Source organism: Thermobia domestica, chromosome 7 (genome assembly GCF_964235325.1).
Source record: "Thermobia domestica chromosome 7, izTheDome1.hap1.1, whole genome shotgun sequence".
In the NCBI taxonomy this organism is placed as follows: Eukaryota; Metazoa; Arthropoda; class Insecta; order Zygentoma; family Lepismatidae; genus Thermobia; species Thermobia domestica.
In genome coordinates this window covers 51,117,454-51,131,970 of record NC_137460.1, presented here as the reverse complement: position 1 = coordinate 51,131,970, position 14,517 = coordinate 51,117,454, and the positions used below count along the sequence as shown (strand labels likewise).

Genomic DNA, 14,517 nt, shown 5'->3' with positions numbered 1-14,517 from the left:
TTCATTAATCCATTACTTAAAAAAGCTTTATTTCAATAATAGAATTGGCTAGTATTGAAGCATTGCATTCCCATTCAAAGCATTGGTTTCGTATTCGAGAGATCTTGAGTTCGATTACCAAACAAATATCAAGATGGTACCATAGCCGACCCTTAAACCTTCAAACAAACATATTATTTATTAACCGGAAGATGTGAATGATAATTACATACTTCTCTTTATCCTAAGACTTTACAGCGTCTTATGTAATATGAGTAATTTAAAGAAATGTGCTTACCTTCATATTGTAAGCTATATTCACTCGTACTGCTTCCTGTGCTCGAGATATCTTGGAGTACGAAACTTCACACTCTGCACAATGCGCTGGAATGAATGTTTCTGCTTGCATTTCTACAAGCAACACATCAACAATCTGATCGGCACCCTTGATAGCTGCAATAATATTTGCAACATATCGGCTTTCGGTTCTTTAGAAAGTAAACAAAGGCATCAAAGGAAAGCGAAATGTGACACACAGTCTCCGCTTTTAGTTAACATAAAAGGTTATATCTACATGAGAACAACGTAATATGTATTATACGAATTTATTATAACAGGTCATCTCGATTTAACCGCTTATTCACGCTCAGTGCAAAGTTCATTACAACGGATACAAACAGGTAAAATGACTTATCTTGTTATTCACGAAACAAATATTTCCATTAATAACGAGTTAACTCGAGTTACCTTGTCAATTTTGAAATAACTGGTTATACACATGCTGTAACTTCGTCAATTTTAGGAATTCGACTTAACCGTTTCTACACTATGGAGAACTCACCAATAGAAGCTTATATCTTTAAAATCTCAATTTTGAAAAAAAAGTCGACTTAACCGGTTATTCACTAAGAGGAGCCATATATATATATATATATATATATATATATATATATATATATATTTGGACTTACCATCTGAGAAAAAATGGTTCAATATCCTAAACTTGGATTTATTTAATGTATGATTTGAATATATATGCCGTCTAAAAGCTACACTGCAGTGTTTCCCAACATTTTCTACACTTCAAAAAATCAGTTCACAATATACTTATCTAAAACGCAATTCACAGCATAGCGTTTCTTAACACTTTCTTCACTTCAAAAAAATCAATTTACAATATACTTATTTAAAACGCAATTCATATAATTATCAACACATTTTCACTAGTTAATTTAAAGGTACAAGTTTTGCCGATAGATGTCACTACAGTTTTCGTATCTCTCATGTATTTTTTACCTTTCACGAAAACTCACGATTTCTCTTACAAATTTCAACCTAGAGGTTTCAAATTTTTAGAGAAGGAACTTCATAACCTATCGAAGACAACAATCCGTGCCGATTTTTTATTTAGAATTTTCTTCATTGTTGAAATGGCTTGTTTGTTGAAAGGGATATCCAAACCTTTAACAATATAAGTGTTTCAACAATGAAGAAAATTCTAAATAAGAAATCGGCACGGATTGTTGCCTTCGATAGGTTATGAAGTTCCTTCTTCAAAAATTTGAAGTCTGTAATTTGTAAGAGATATTGTCAATTTTCGTGAAAGGTAAAAAATACATGAGAGAGATTCGAAGACTGTAGTGACATTTATTGGCAAAACTTGTCCCTTTACACCAACCTTAATGACGAATTTATAGTTTCTTTGATGTTTCTTATTTTTTAAAGGACAAAATTGTCAATATTCCCACACTTTCTTCTTTAAGGTTTTGCCTCCTTACCGTAACTACGGAGTTGTATTCTGAAAAAAATATATTTCAGAATCATCGTTGGATGGGAGCAACGATATTGCTTCAAGAGCACAGGCAGCAAAATCTCAGGGGCAAACTTTCAATAATCAACCGCTCTAAAAATAACAGCACTGATGGTCTTCTGTGAATCATATTTTGTTGCAAAGGAAACTTTTGTTATTTTATTACTATTACCGGCCAACATGGCGATTTCGCTAAATCTATCGTTTTATCAGTGAATTTCGGTGTTATTTTGAAAAAAAAAAACAAATTCACGTTATTTCGCGATTTAAAAACGCCAAAAAACGGCCTTCTATCATATATTTACGTATATCTATATACTTTACTTTGCATTTTTCAAGTTTTTGATGTTATCGTTAAAACGAAAATTTCACATCCCTAATGATGATGGAACAATTGGTGGAATGAGAATGTGAGAGGAAACGGGAATACCCCGAGAAAATCAACGGACACGATGTTGTCCTCACAAACTTACTTGGCCAGGAAACGAACCAGAGACCCTACGCACCAGAGATAAGAGCTTTATCACTGTGCTACCGTGCCCCTCGAGACCTTTCTATTGGGAAGCGTGAACGCTAATAATTCACGTAAGCTCACTCGGTAAACTTAAAAGAAAAAACATAAATGCTATTGTTTGGATGCTTTCTTTTTCTTTCTTTCCTTTCTTTCATTTTGTAGTGTTTTGAACCACTAATATTTCAGTAATATATTAATGCTAGAAACAGAACGATAATTGGAATATAGAAACACTTAGAACCAGTGGTGCTATTCAGCCTGTTCACACCGGTTCGCTAGAACCGGTTGTTAAAATATTTCGAGTTTGAAGAACTGTTTGTTATACCCAGACATAATAGTAAATTTTACCCAGTTATACCCAGGAACAATAAATCTTAGTTTAACTATCTTTGGTTTAAGAACAAGGTACCGGTATAAGCGTTTATTTCTTAATCTCAAACGCTCAGATATAAAGAATGAAAACTAGGTTTACACGAGTGTAGTGGTAAGGGTTATTTTCATTTGGAACACATACATACCGTTATCAATAATAATTGTCGATCCTTGCTGGACGAAAATTTTTCCAATACTTTTTGACAACCGTCTATCTTGGATAATTCGTATCCAAGATATTCGTAGCGCAACCTAATTTCGTATCACCACTTTGTATTAGGATGCTGTGTAGTCTTTAATTGTCACATGTGGTATCCAGTAAAAAAATTTAAAAATTTGCATGTGTCTACCTTGTATGGGTTGTTCCTATGAGAGTTATATCTATTCATCTACTACGTCTGTCTGTCTGTCTCTCTCTTTCTCTGTATATATATATATATATATATATAGTTAAAAGTCATAGCAACTACTTTTTTTTCCCTAAAATGGTAACGAATAAAAAATTCTGAAATATGCAAATGCAAGGTTGGTTCATATGTAAACATTACATGGAAGGAAATGGATGGACACAGACCACCATAAAGATATAGCACGAGAAAAAAGACGAACAAAATGTCGTTTCAATCGTGTTTTACTGTCAATTGCAACAGTTCACAATAGTACAGGGCAGAAATACGTACCTGTGACATCTTGGAGTCCCTCGAAGTGGTCTTGCCAACGCTGTGGAAGACACTGAATAGGGCCACCCATAGCCTCACTTTGAGCGAATCTTCTTATCTCACGCGTGACTGTTGTAGCAGTCTTCACGTGTTCGAAAGCGTGTTTCACGCAATGGCTCTTTCAGCTTTGGTATGTCATATTCGCAAGGTGATAAGTCTGATAAATATGGCAGATGCTCTAAGATGTCACAGGTTACTATTCCTGCCCTGTACTATTTTGTACTGTTGCAATTAACAGTAATACACGTTTGAAACGACAAAAAAAAAAAAAAAACATTTCTCTCGTGCTATATCTTTATGGTGGTTTGTGGGTTCATCCATCTCCCTACATGTAATCTTTACATATGAACTAACCTTCCATTTGCATATTTCAGAATTTTTCTATTCGTTACCATTTTCGAGAAAAAAATAGTTGCCATGACTTTTGCTATGACCCTCGTATATATATATATATATATATATATTTATATTAACAAATATGCATAATTACAATGAAACAATAATTGAAGTTACAATTAAATTGTTACAATATATTACTGTAGACACTTCCGGGCCAAACTGTAGATATTGTATATAATTGTTATAATGAAATATACATATATTAGATACAACCATAAGTAATTACATAAGAATTGTAAAATAACAAGGATTATTTAAAAAAAAAACTGTTATAATGAAAATTTCAAATGAAACAGTAAATATCTATTCTTCAGTACTTTGTTCCCGTGTCGCCACGTTTTGCCTAATCCTCGTTTCGCCTAACCAATTATCTGACACTTTTAGGACAGATAAATGATAATATTTCAGTCCGCCATTTTAGGCGAAAAAAGGATCCTCGTTTGGCCTAATCCTCGTTACGCCTAAAATGGCGGACAATAAAAAATCCCGGAAATTCAAGTAGAGGGAAATTACAAAAGAAAATTCCCTAGAAAGAAATGCAAATTTTTAAATTAATATTGATATTATATTAACCCGCGGTCAATATTTTTAAGCAGTTAGGATTAGCAAAACTCCTTTATGTATTTACCATGTCCTATATATAATGTATGTGTGTATATCTGTATGGGAGAGAGAGTCCGTCCGGGAGACAGAAAGATCACTACTATGCAATAAGGATGTTAGATTCACTATTATGCACACCAGTTAAATTTGATTGTATCATGCATGTCTTCAGCTCTGGATTATCCTTAATTAGTATCATTAAAATTTGTTCAATTTTTACACCATCTCCGAGACGTAGCAATCTTAATCAGAGACTTATTCTATGGACGTTCCGGTAGTAGGCTATGTCAAACGAGTGAAATTTGAATTCAAAAGTTATTTCACCAACGCAAATAATAATAATAATAATAAAAAACTAGTTGGTTAAGTGCTTTGAGAAAATTCAAATTGTAATGTATTGAGACGACAAAACTATAAATGAAGCAGAGACGTATAAAAAACTGCTAGAGTATAAAGAATACTTGTTTATCTTGAGCTTCTTTCAGATGTGTTCTTGCACATCTGACCTTAATGTAATTCAGAACATTTTGCAATAAAAAATACAAATGTTGAAAGTAGTGGAAGAGCTTTGTAGTCATTTCCTGCATTCGAATTTATAAGATTTGAGCAAATACTGGGAAACATTCCAGTATCATGTGAAATTCACTCGCTACAAAAAAATCTATGACGGAACATCATATGACTTAATAATTACACAAAAAGCGGATATGTTTAAATCGAATGAAATACCATGTTCATGTGCACGTTACAAATTATGTGTAAGGGTTATCTTGGGCTTCATGCGTTTCCCTCCACTTTCTTTACTCCACCAGTTTCGTTCGTTATCATCATCACCACCTCTCTTAGCCTTGGAGCATAAAAATGAGATTCAAACAAAAGAACAAATAAAATATTACCCTTATTTTCATTAGTGAATTCTCAGAAATGTTGAAAGGAAAATGAGAAACCTATTATTTTTTTCAGAATGAACGTTACTTTTATTTCCCAAAATTTAATGTAAAATGAGTAACTAAAAAATAAGGTTTGCATTGAAAGTAAACAACTAAATCACAACTTAGCATTTCAGTTATCTAACATTCTAAATGGATGCAATACGACATAGCATCCAAATAAGAAACTAACTAACTCTATGACCTATGGAACCCGGAGGTTCAATGCCGCGTTCACAAAAGCTCTCCACCGACCTCTATCCTTAGCCAACTGGATCCAGTTTCTACTTTGTATTCCAATCTCTGCGAGATCCATCTTAATATTGTCCTCCCATCTGCGCCTAGGTCTTCCTAATGGTCGTTTTCCGATTGGTCTTCCAGTCAAGCCTTTGAAAGCATTTCTACTTTCTTCCATTCTAGCTACGTGATCTACCCACCTAAGTCTCCTAGACTTAGTGACCCTAACAATGTTGGGTAAACCGGATAAATTATGTAGTTCCTCGTTATGAAGTTTCCGCCATTCCCTATTTCCGTTCCTCTTGGGGTCCGAATATTCGTCTCAGGATCTTGTTCCCTAATACTTTCAGTCTATGTTCTCTCAGAGTAAGCGACCATGTTTTGCAACCATATAGAACAACAGGTATGATTATCGTTTTATATATTTTAAGCTTCAAATCCCTCGACAGAATTCGCGACGACAACACGAATTCCCTACTTTTAATCGGCATTTAATTTCTTCGTGAACATGATTTTCGTCTGTTAATATTGATCCTAGATATTTGAAGTTATCCACTTTATCAAAAGTATTATTTAATATTTTAACGCATCCATAATTTGCCGTATTTGGCTGTCCCGACGCATTTCCATGTATTTAGTTTTCTCTGCATTTACTTCTAAACCCATGTTCCTGCAAGCTTTTAATAAAATCTCTGCATTTGTTTCTATTGTTCTCCTGTCATCCCCTATTAAATTTACATAATCAGTACAGTGGACTCTTTTTAATTCGAAGTCCAAGGGGACACGAAAAAACTTCGAATTATCCAAAATTCGAATTATCCAACGACATTCATTTTCACATATATAACAACAAACAAACCGAAGTACTGTGCATCAAAAACATATTCATATGGTGTAGACTTTACCTTTAAAGCAGCTTATTATTTGCGTGATCGAATACCGCAAACTAACAAACGACATTGATTCCACATAATTCAAACTACGTGTACAATGGAAAATATATTTACGTACAACACTACAACATACATTGAATAGCCCAAACAATTAAACACCAGTAACAATTTGAATATTCTGTTCTCAATTTTAAGAAGTCGTAAACCTCATTTGCTTAAATTTGATTGTTTTTGTACGGTCAATATATCTTGAATTTCATGTATTGCGTGGAATACGATATTAATAACATTTGGTTGACTTTATCAATAATTCATCTTAAATTTTCAGCCAATTCTGAAACAACCGGAGATTGGCATACGTTCTCTATCTTTACTTCTTCCCCAACTCACCTTCATCTTTATCATTACATAGATTTTCTATTTATCCTTTGTATTACTCTTCTCTATGGCTGCATCTGGATAACTGAAAACACGTTAAAACTGTATTTCTCTGTTTACATCTGTCCAACATTAACAATTTTCAACTGTATTTACTTCGAATTATCCAAAACCTAGGTTCAAAAGTTCGATTTATCCACGACTTTTTACTATTGTTTTCAATACAGTTTTCAAGGGGAATGGACTTCTGTTCGAATTATCCAATATTTCGAATTATCCAAGTTCGAATTAACGAGACTCCACTGTATATGCCATAACCTGGTGAATACTGTTCAACTCTAGGCCCTGGTTGCTATCTTTGATTTTCCCTGTGGCGTATTCCAGAACAAAGTTGAATGATAATGGCGACAACGCATCTCCTTGTTTCAGGCCATTTTCGACGTGAAAGCTCGTGGACAAAAATTTTCCTACCCGGACTTCACCTTGGGATTCATTTAAACATGCATCCAAATAAGAAGCTTTTAAAACTTAATATTTTAAAACTTAATATTATTTTAAATAACAATTTATACAATAACAATATATAACGAATCATTTTCCTAAGAACAGTAATTAAGATTTAAACACAAATATAAGGATTATTTATAGAAAAGTAAAAGGACAGTTACTTGAATACACGATAGACACGCCTGAAAGATGTAACCAAATACTGAAAACAACTGGATTGGCAAAACAAATATTGGATTGGCCAAAAACTGGAAATTGTAAACAAATCCTTATCTGTGATTGTGCGAATGCCTGTCCACGATATTTGACGGGAATGGTAGAATGAAGAAAGTGGGAGGAAACGGGAGAATCCCGAAAAACCCACGAGCACCGTGTTTGTCCACCACAAAGTCCACACGGCGTGAGCAGGGATCGAATCAGAGACCCCAAGCACCCTCTACCACTGAGCCACCGCACCCCCTACTAACACATTGAGATATTTGGATTATTGAATTATGCAAAGATCAACTTGCCAGTAGAGCGATTTGTCCAAATCACTCATTTCAATCACAGTTGTCCATTTTTATGAGCTAATTTAGATATCTTTTGTCAGATCTAGCTCGAAACGTTTTCAAATATCATATTAATTAAAATAATAATCACAATAGGATCTCTTATAATGGATTAACAGTTTAAAAAAAGCATTGAAATTGGAATGAAATCCTCTGAAAAACCAGCAAGACCTACAATAGTATAACTTCAGCATCCACATTAGTACGAAACAGAAATATAAAATCCATATTTTCTTAATAATCATGCTAACTATATTTCCTTTAAGATGCTTATTAGCAGTACCATTTGACAATATCAGATATTTGGAAACAAACTGCAAACTAAAACACTCACCTTCAAACGAAATTAATAATAGGGAATAAAGTATGTATAATTTGTTTTTTTCTCATCTGAAATATAGCCACTATAGATGCTGTGAGAGCGTTAAGTTTAAATGAAAGTTATATCGAATGTTAATGTTCTCAAAATGGAAAAAGAAAAATAACCATAACACAAATGTCGAAGCATTTTCCCTAAAGCAAATGCTCGTATTACAAATTAGTTTTGGGGAAATAAAATATTTCTCAGTTCTTCATATAGCAGGGAATAATCTTTCGAAATTTACCTCCAGTCTTACTTCCGCGAATTTTTCTGTAGTCCGCCATTTTAGGCAAAACGAGGATTAGGCCAAACGAGGATATTTATTTCGCCTAAAATGGCGGGCACAAATCTTATCATTCATCTGCCATAAAAATGTCAGCTAATTGGTTAGGCGAAACGAGGATTAGGCCAAACGATGCAAGATCCTTTGTTCCCATGACGTTCGGCAGGTAATACTAAATCTTCTGCTTTCAAAGGTTCCAACCTGTCATGTTATGTCACTGTCTTGACGTACGGTACAGCATTCATGCCGGTTATATATATATATATATATATATATATATATATATATATATATATATATATATATATATATATATATATATATATATATATATAACAGAACCACTTGTTAAAAAATAGAATAACACCACTGCTTAGAACTTACATCATTGTTAGTCTCCTATTAAAATCAAACAATCAGAAGTTAATTCAAATTGTTATTAATTTTCATATACGATAGTAATGCAAAATTGTCTAGAGTAGATTTTTAAAAAATGCCAAAATGTAAAATTATTACTACTGTAAGAGTACGTAAATTTTCTGTTTAATGATTCTGAATACTGTGTTCATTACTTTGTTAGCGTGGAATGCAGGGGCGGATCCATGGACCGACTTCTGGGGGGGGTCCTCATAATGGTACTTTTAAGGGCTCCAAACTCTGGGATAGATATTATTTATATATATAAAACAAGAAAATTTCCTCTTCTGGGGGAGGGGCGATCGCCCCGATCGCCTTCTGGATCCGCCCCTGGTGGAATGATAGTCGCTGTTGATGACGTTTGAAATTTATTGCTTTTGTTGAATATGTTCACCTACAAATTAATGATGGCCAATTCCAGAATTCGGAAAATTCCGGATTTTTGAAAAATTCTGGAATTCGAAAAAATTAAGGTTTTCGGAAAAATTCCAATTTCGGAAAAACATCGGATTTCGGAAAATTCCGGATTTCAGAAAAAATCCGAAATTTAGGAAATTCGAATTTCGGAAAAATTCCGGATTTCTTTCTGAACTCCGGATTTTTTTATTCCGGAATGTTTTGAATTCCGGATTTTTTCCGAAATTCATAAAATGAAATTTCCGATTCCGTTCCTAGTAAAATAATTATATAAAGATTCAGAACTACTGTATTAGAACAAAATTAACGGATAAAAATGTAATTATAGAGAAAACTATGGATATCGATTCAACGGAGATACAAACAAGATCTCGCGCCAGGGCTGGATTAACCTATCTAGAGGTCCGGGGCTAGAAACAATATGCGGCCCCTGCTGACTTCACCTAATACATTTCTGTGAAAGTACAGTAGGAAAGTTAAGGGAATATGTTTCATATTTTTGGTCATATTTTATTTTATGATGAAGATTGTGTCTTCATGATTCTTTTTAGATAGCCAGTTGAGATTTTAATCAGAGTGGAGGCCTCTGTCAACCTGGAGGCCCGGGGCTACAGCCCCTTTAAGCCCTTCCCTTAATCCGGCCCTGACTCGCGCTTGCCAAATAGATGCTGTACCCAATTAAGTTAGTAACAAAATATAAGGTCCTCTCTCCGCATTTTCGTGCTTAACAACTACCCTGCAATCAAAAGTTTTCAACCACTCCAGATTTTTTTTCTCCATAATTACATTGCATTGCACCTTCAAAAAAGTAAACACGCAATTATTATAGATATAATGATTATAATGGAAAAATAATTTATTTTTGTTGTTCAGTTTTGCCTTTTAAATTAATTAAAACAGGAGGCAACAGGGGCGGATCTAGAAGGTAAAACCTGGGGGCAGCAACATCCCAGTCTATGATAGGTACATCCGAAATTTATAGTGAACTTTCAAAAATATATAAACGATAACTTCAATTATTTTTGTCACTCAAAAAACTGGGGAGCCTAGCTCCCCTCGGCTCTAGGCTAGATCAGCCACTGAGATAAGCAGGTAACAATTTCAAATTTCTCTGATTGACACAGAGGAATGAAACTTAAAACTACTCCAAAAAATATAACTTTGGATGTTAATACATCATAGAAGCTCCATCACATGGCATGATCAGGTATCGAATTCATAAACTTATGCTTCAGAAAAGATCGCAGTATCACAGACAGTACGATTCGTGAATGCCGAAGTTAAAATAGGAGAGCATGGTAACTCAGTCGTAGTGGTATCGCCTGTTACGCGGATGGTCTCTGGTTCAACTCCAGATCAATTTCATGATCGTTACGGTTCTGCTGATTTCTCCGCATCTACACTCCCATATGTAGTCTACAAAGTATAACAATGGGATGTTAAACAAAATCTTCAATTTCATTTCAACATTCAAATATTATCCTGAAATAAGAATTATTTTCATAGAGTGGAACTAGAACCTTGAGGAAACTGACCTGGGTCATGAAAAGGAACGAGAACATAGTTGTAAATAGGTTTTTCCTTTCGCTCCAGCATAGTGGCCATAATCTTAGCAGCACCTTCCTTCACCTGTCGTAGGTCATCGAACATAGACCCTGTGGAATCAAACACGAAAGCCAGAGTGGCTGCTCCTTCGGGAATCTCGCTTTCCCGTTCCGTTTGTTGAGCACCAACCAGTAGTAACAGTGCGAGGAACACCAGCACAGCCTCCATCTCACTACTAGCACACACTCCACCACACACCAACCAGAGGCACTTGATACCAACTAACTTAACTTCTGGTGGTGTGGTACTGCATGCCTGCCTTGCAGTTCCTCTTACAGCAGCCGATTCGGTCGGTAAATCTTTGCTACGGCATATGGTGACCGCCCTCTATGCTTTCTTGTCTTCCCCCTTTTAACGCAAAGAACAAAGGCGGTGAAGTTGCATTCCTTTGTTTGCAAAGTAATATATCATGTTACACAACTTCTTTCCAGCAATAAAAACGTTTATTTTCTTTCCTCTTTGTAGTGCACATGTACTGACATGCGTCACAACACTTGTCAGGAGCATTCGTAGAAAGAGATGTTCCCGAAATGAGCAAACAAACATTAAAGTTTTATAAAAACGTCAGTGGTGGCCTATGAGCTAATAATGCAATGGTTTGTATTTGCTCTCCAAGGGCGCCCATTAAGGGGACAAGGTGGGGCGCTCACCCCCCTAGAAGAAATTGTACTTCGGAATATCGAAAATAAAATAGAGTTTTTAGAATAGTTACAGCAAAATTTGAAACTATATTTGAAATGTCGCTTATTCCCCCCCTTGGAAACCACAACATGGGCGCCCTTGTTGCTCTCTATGATGCATGTTCTTTATCGAATAAGAAAAAAATAATTGAAAATAATTTATTGACATTTATACACAATACGCTACGCGAGTTTGTACCCACTTGAGCTTTTCACTTTTGCGTCCTACGTTATGTCCTGCAGGCTACAGAGATGGACAATTAAAGTGAATTATTGTGAAAGAAATTGATGGAATGACAATGTGGGAAGAAACTAAAGAACACCACCGACACGATGTTGACAACCATCGAATCAAGGATCTATTGCACCAGGGGTTAGAGCTGTACCACTGAGCCCAATGTCCGTGGTGCTCACTGAACTTTTAAACGGGTCCTTTTCAGTGAATTTTCCGAAAAACGAAATGAATATTTAAACGTTTTACGTCTACTTCATGACGATTATTGGACAAGTTGCTAACTTGTTCCCACCCCCATTCCGTTCCACTAAATGAGCTTGTCAAAAGGATCCATTCCTCTTTGACCTATTCCCGTTTTGTCTGTGCTGGCGGTTTATATCATTATTTGGTCTAAGGTTAGGCGAAACACTAACTTAGTTCTGTTTCTATTCCACCGAATATTCCGGAAAAGGGATAACTCATATCTTTTTTTCTTATATCTTCCTCCAACTTCTAACATTCAACTTCCATATTAAGGTTAGTGTAAAGGGACAAGTTTTGCCGATAGATGTCACTACAATCTTCGTATGTCTCCCATGTATTTTTTACCATTTACGAAAATTTACAATTTCTTTTACAAATTTCAACCTAGAGACTTCAAATTTTTAGAGAAGGAACTTCGTAACCTATTAAAGAGAACAATCCGTGCCGATTTTTTATTTAGAAATTTCTTCATTGTTGAAACAGTTCGATTGTTAAGGGTTTGAATATCCATTTCAACAATCAAGTAATGTCAACAATGAAGAAAATTCTAAATAAAATATCGGCACGGATTATTGCCTTCGATAGATTATGAAGTTCCTTTTCTAAAAAATTTGAAATCTGTAGGTTGAAATTTGTAAGAGAAATCGTGAATTTTCGTGAAAGATAAAAAATACATGGGAGAGATACGAAGACTGTAGTGCCATCTATCGGCAAAACTTGTCCCTTTAAACCAACCTTAGCAGAAAAAAATATCAGACATTGCATCTAGTGTGTGTCTGCACTTCCAACAAGATTTTCTGCCTCCAGAATACGGTATAAACAGCCATCTAATAATGTTTCTCCACGCTTTAAATTTAAGAACAGTACATTTTTATCAGTCAGTTTTCGTCAGTTTCTGGAACTTTCTTTCTTTCTTCCTAATGGCCAATCACCATATGCGTTTGCTAGTGAAAGGTAAAGTTATAGAACCAATACATACAAGAAGCTTAAGATTTTTATAAATAAATATATATTTCAATTTCCTCAACAGCATTGAAATTTTACACATGAATGTAGAGCTTTTTAGTAAAATAAGCAGTAAACAGAAATAATTTTGCTATACATATTTCTAAGGATCCTGTTATTTGGGATTTTTTTGGGGGGGGGTCATTGATTGTTAAAGATTGGAAAAATTCTAACTGAATAATCCCTGGAATGTTGACTATCAGTCTACCGAAAAATTAGGAGGAACAATGTATTTAGGAATTCCTGTTTCGCCTACATCTAAGACGATATATAAATTGCCGGCAGAGCTGTAGGCGAAACAGGGATAACACGAACAAAAGTCATCCCTAGGTGACTTCTTTCAACGCCGAGAAATTTCCAAAACGATTTTATCTCATCCAAAGAGGATAGGTTCACTCCATTATGTAAAAATAATTATGCAAACAAAGGAATAAAACAAAAAGAAATTTGTTATTTAAATCTTCACCAATCTTTCTCAAATTTCTTCGCTAACTGTCTGTTGTTATGAAGTCTGAGCCCACTAGCATCATTTCAGGTTTTTTACTTGGGGAAAGGGGGGCAAAATTTTCCTATGTAACTTGATTTTCATGTCATTAGTATATTACAAATTATTGATAAAAAAAAGTATACATACGAGGGCCGTTCGGAAAGTAACCTCCCATTGGTTAAAAAAGAAACACCAAAGTAAATAAGAGGGATTTATTATATCCATCTGCAAACTACTTCTTCGCTCTATTTTTCAACATAGTTTCCATAAATATTCAAGCACTTATCATATCTTTGCACTAGATTAGAAATTCCATCAGTATAAAAATCTGCCGCTTGTGCCTTGAGCCAGCCTAAGACCGCATCTTTCAGCTTCTCACCATGGAATTTTTATGGGCCCATACTATTGACTGTTCTTTAGCTTGGAAAGCTCCAAGATTGTAAAACGTCAATTTTTATGAACTTTACCTACCTATTTTCTGAACGAGTTTATCAGTGTCGTAAGAAAACGTATAATAGCTCACACCTTGCACTTGGCGTGGTTTTCTATTGCAGCACACATTTTGAGACGCTACAAAAGGAACTAGTGATTAGACAACCTTCACTCTATTAGGGCTGGATGTAGACTGATCTGCAGCGCACGTCTGTGCAAAAGGTGGTAGCACTGTCCCCACTACTTCACACACAGTGACCAATCGGAGGTTACTTTCCGAACGCCCCTTGTTTATGAAACCCTGGAGAGAGGCAATTGCAGTCACAAATGACGCAACTGTCTGAGCACAGGCAGCCTATAATCATTCTGAAATCAACGCCTTAGTCTCTCTGGTCTCATGGTTCCTAAGAGATAACCGAGGATAAATAGCACGGTCATTACTTGGAGTAACCACTGGGGGA

General features: G+C 35.1%; 1 protein-coding gene across 1 annotated transcript in view; it reads right to left on the bottom strand.

Moving 5' to 3' along the window:
- LOC145688871 (hemicentin-1-like) overlaps nucleotides 1–11,244 on the bottom strand; it is a 71,538-nt gene extending 60,294 nt beyond the window's left edge. Inside the window, exon 1 of the mRNA XM_081763038.1 lies at nucleotides 10,905–11,244. Coding sequence (XP_081619164.1) covers nucleotides 10,905–11,142 — 238 coding nt within the window. The 5' untranslated portion in view covers nucleotides 11,143–11,244. The remainder of the gene's footprint in view (nucleotides 1–10,904) is intronic.
- Between the last annotated feature and the right edge of the window lie 3,273 nt (nucleotides 11,245–14,517).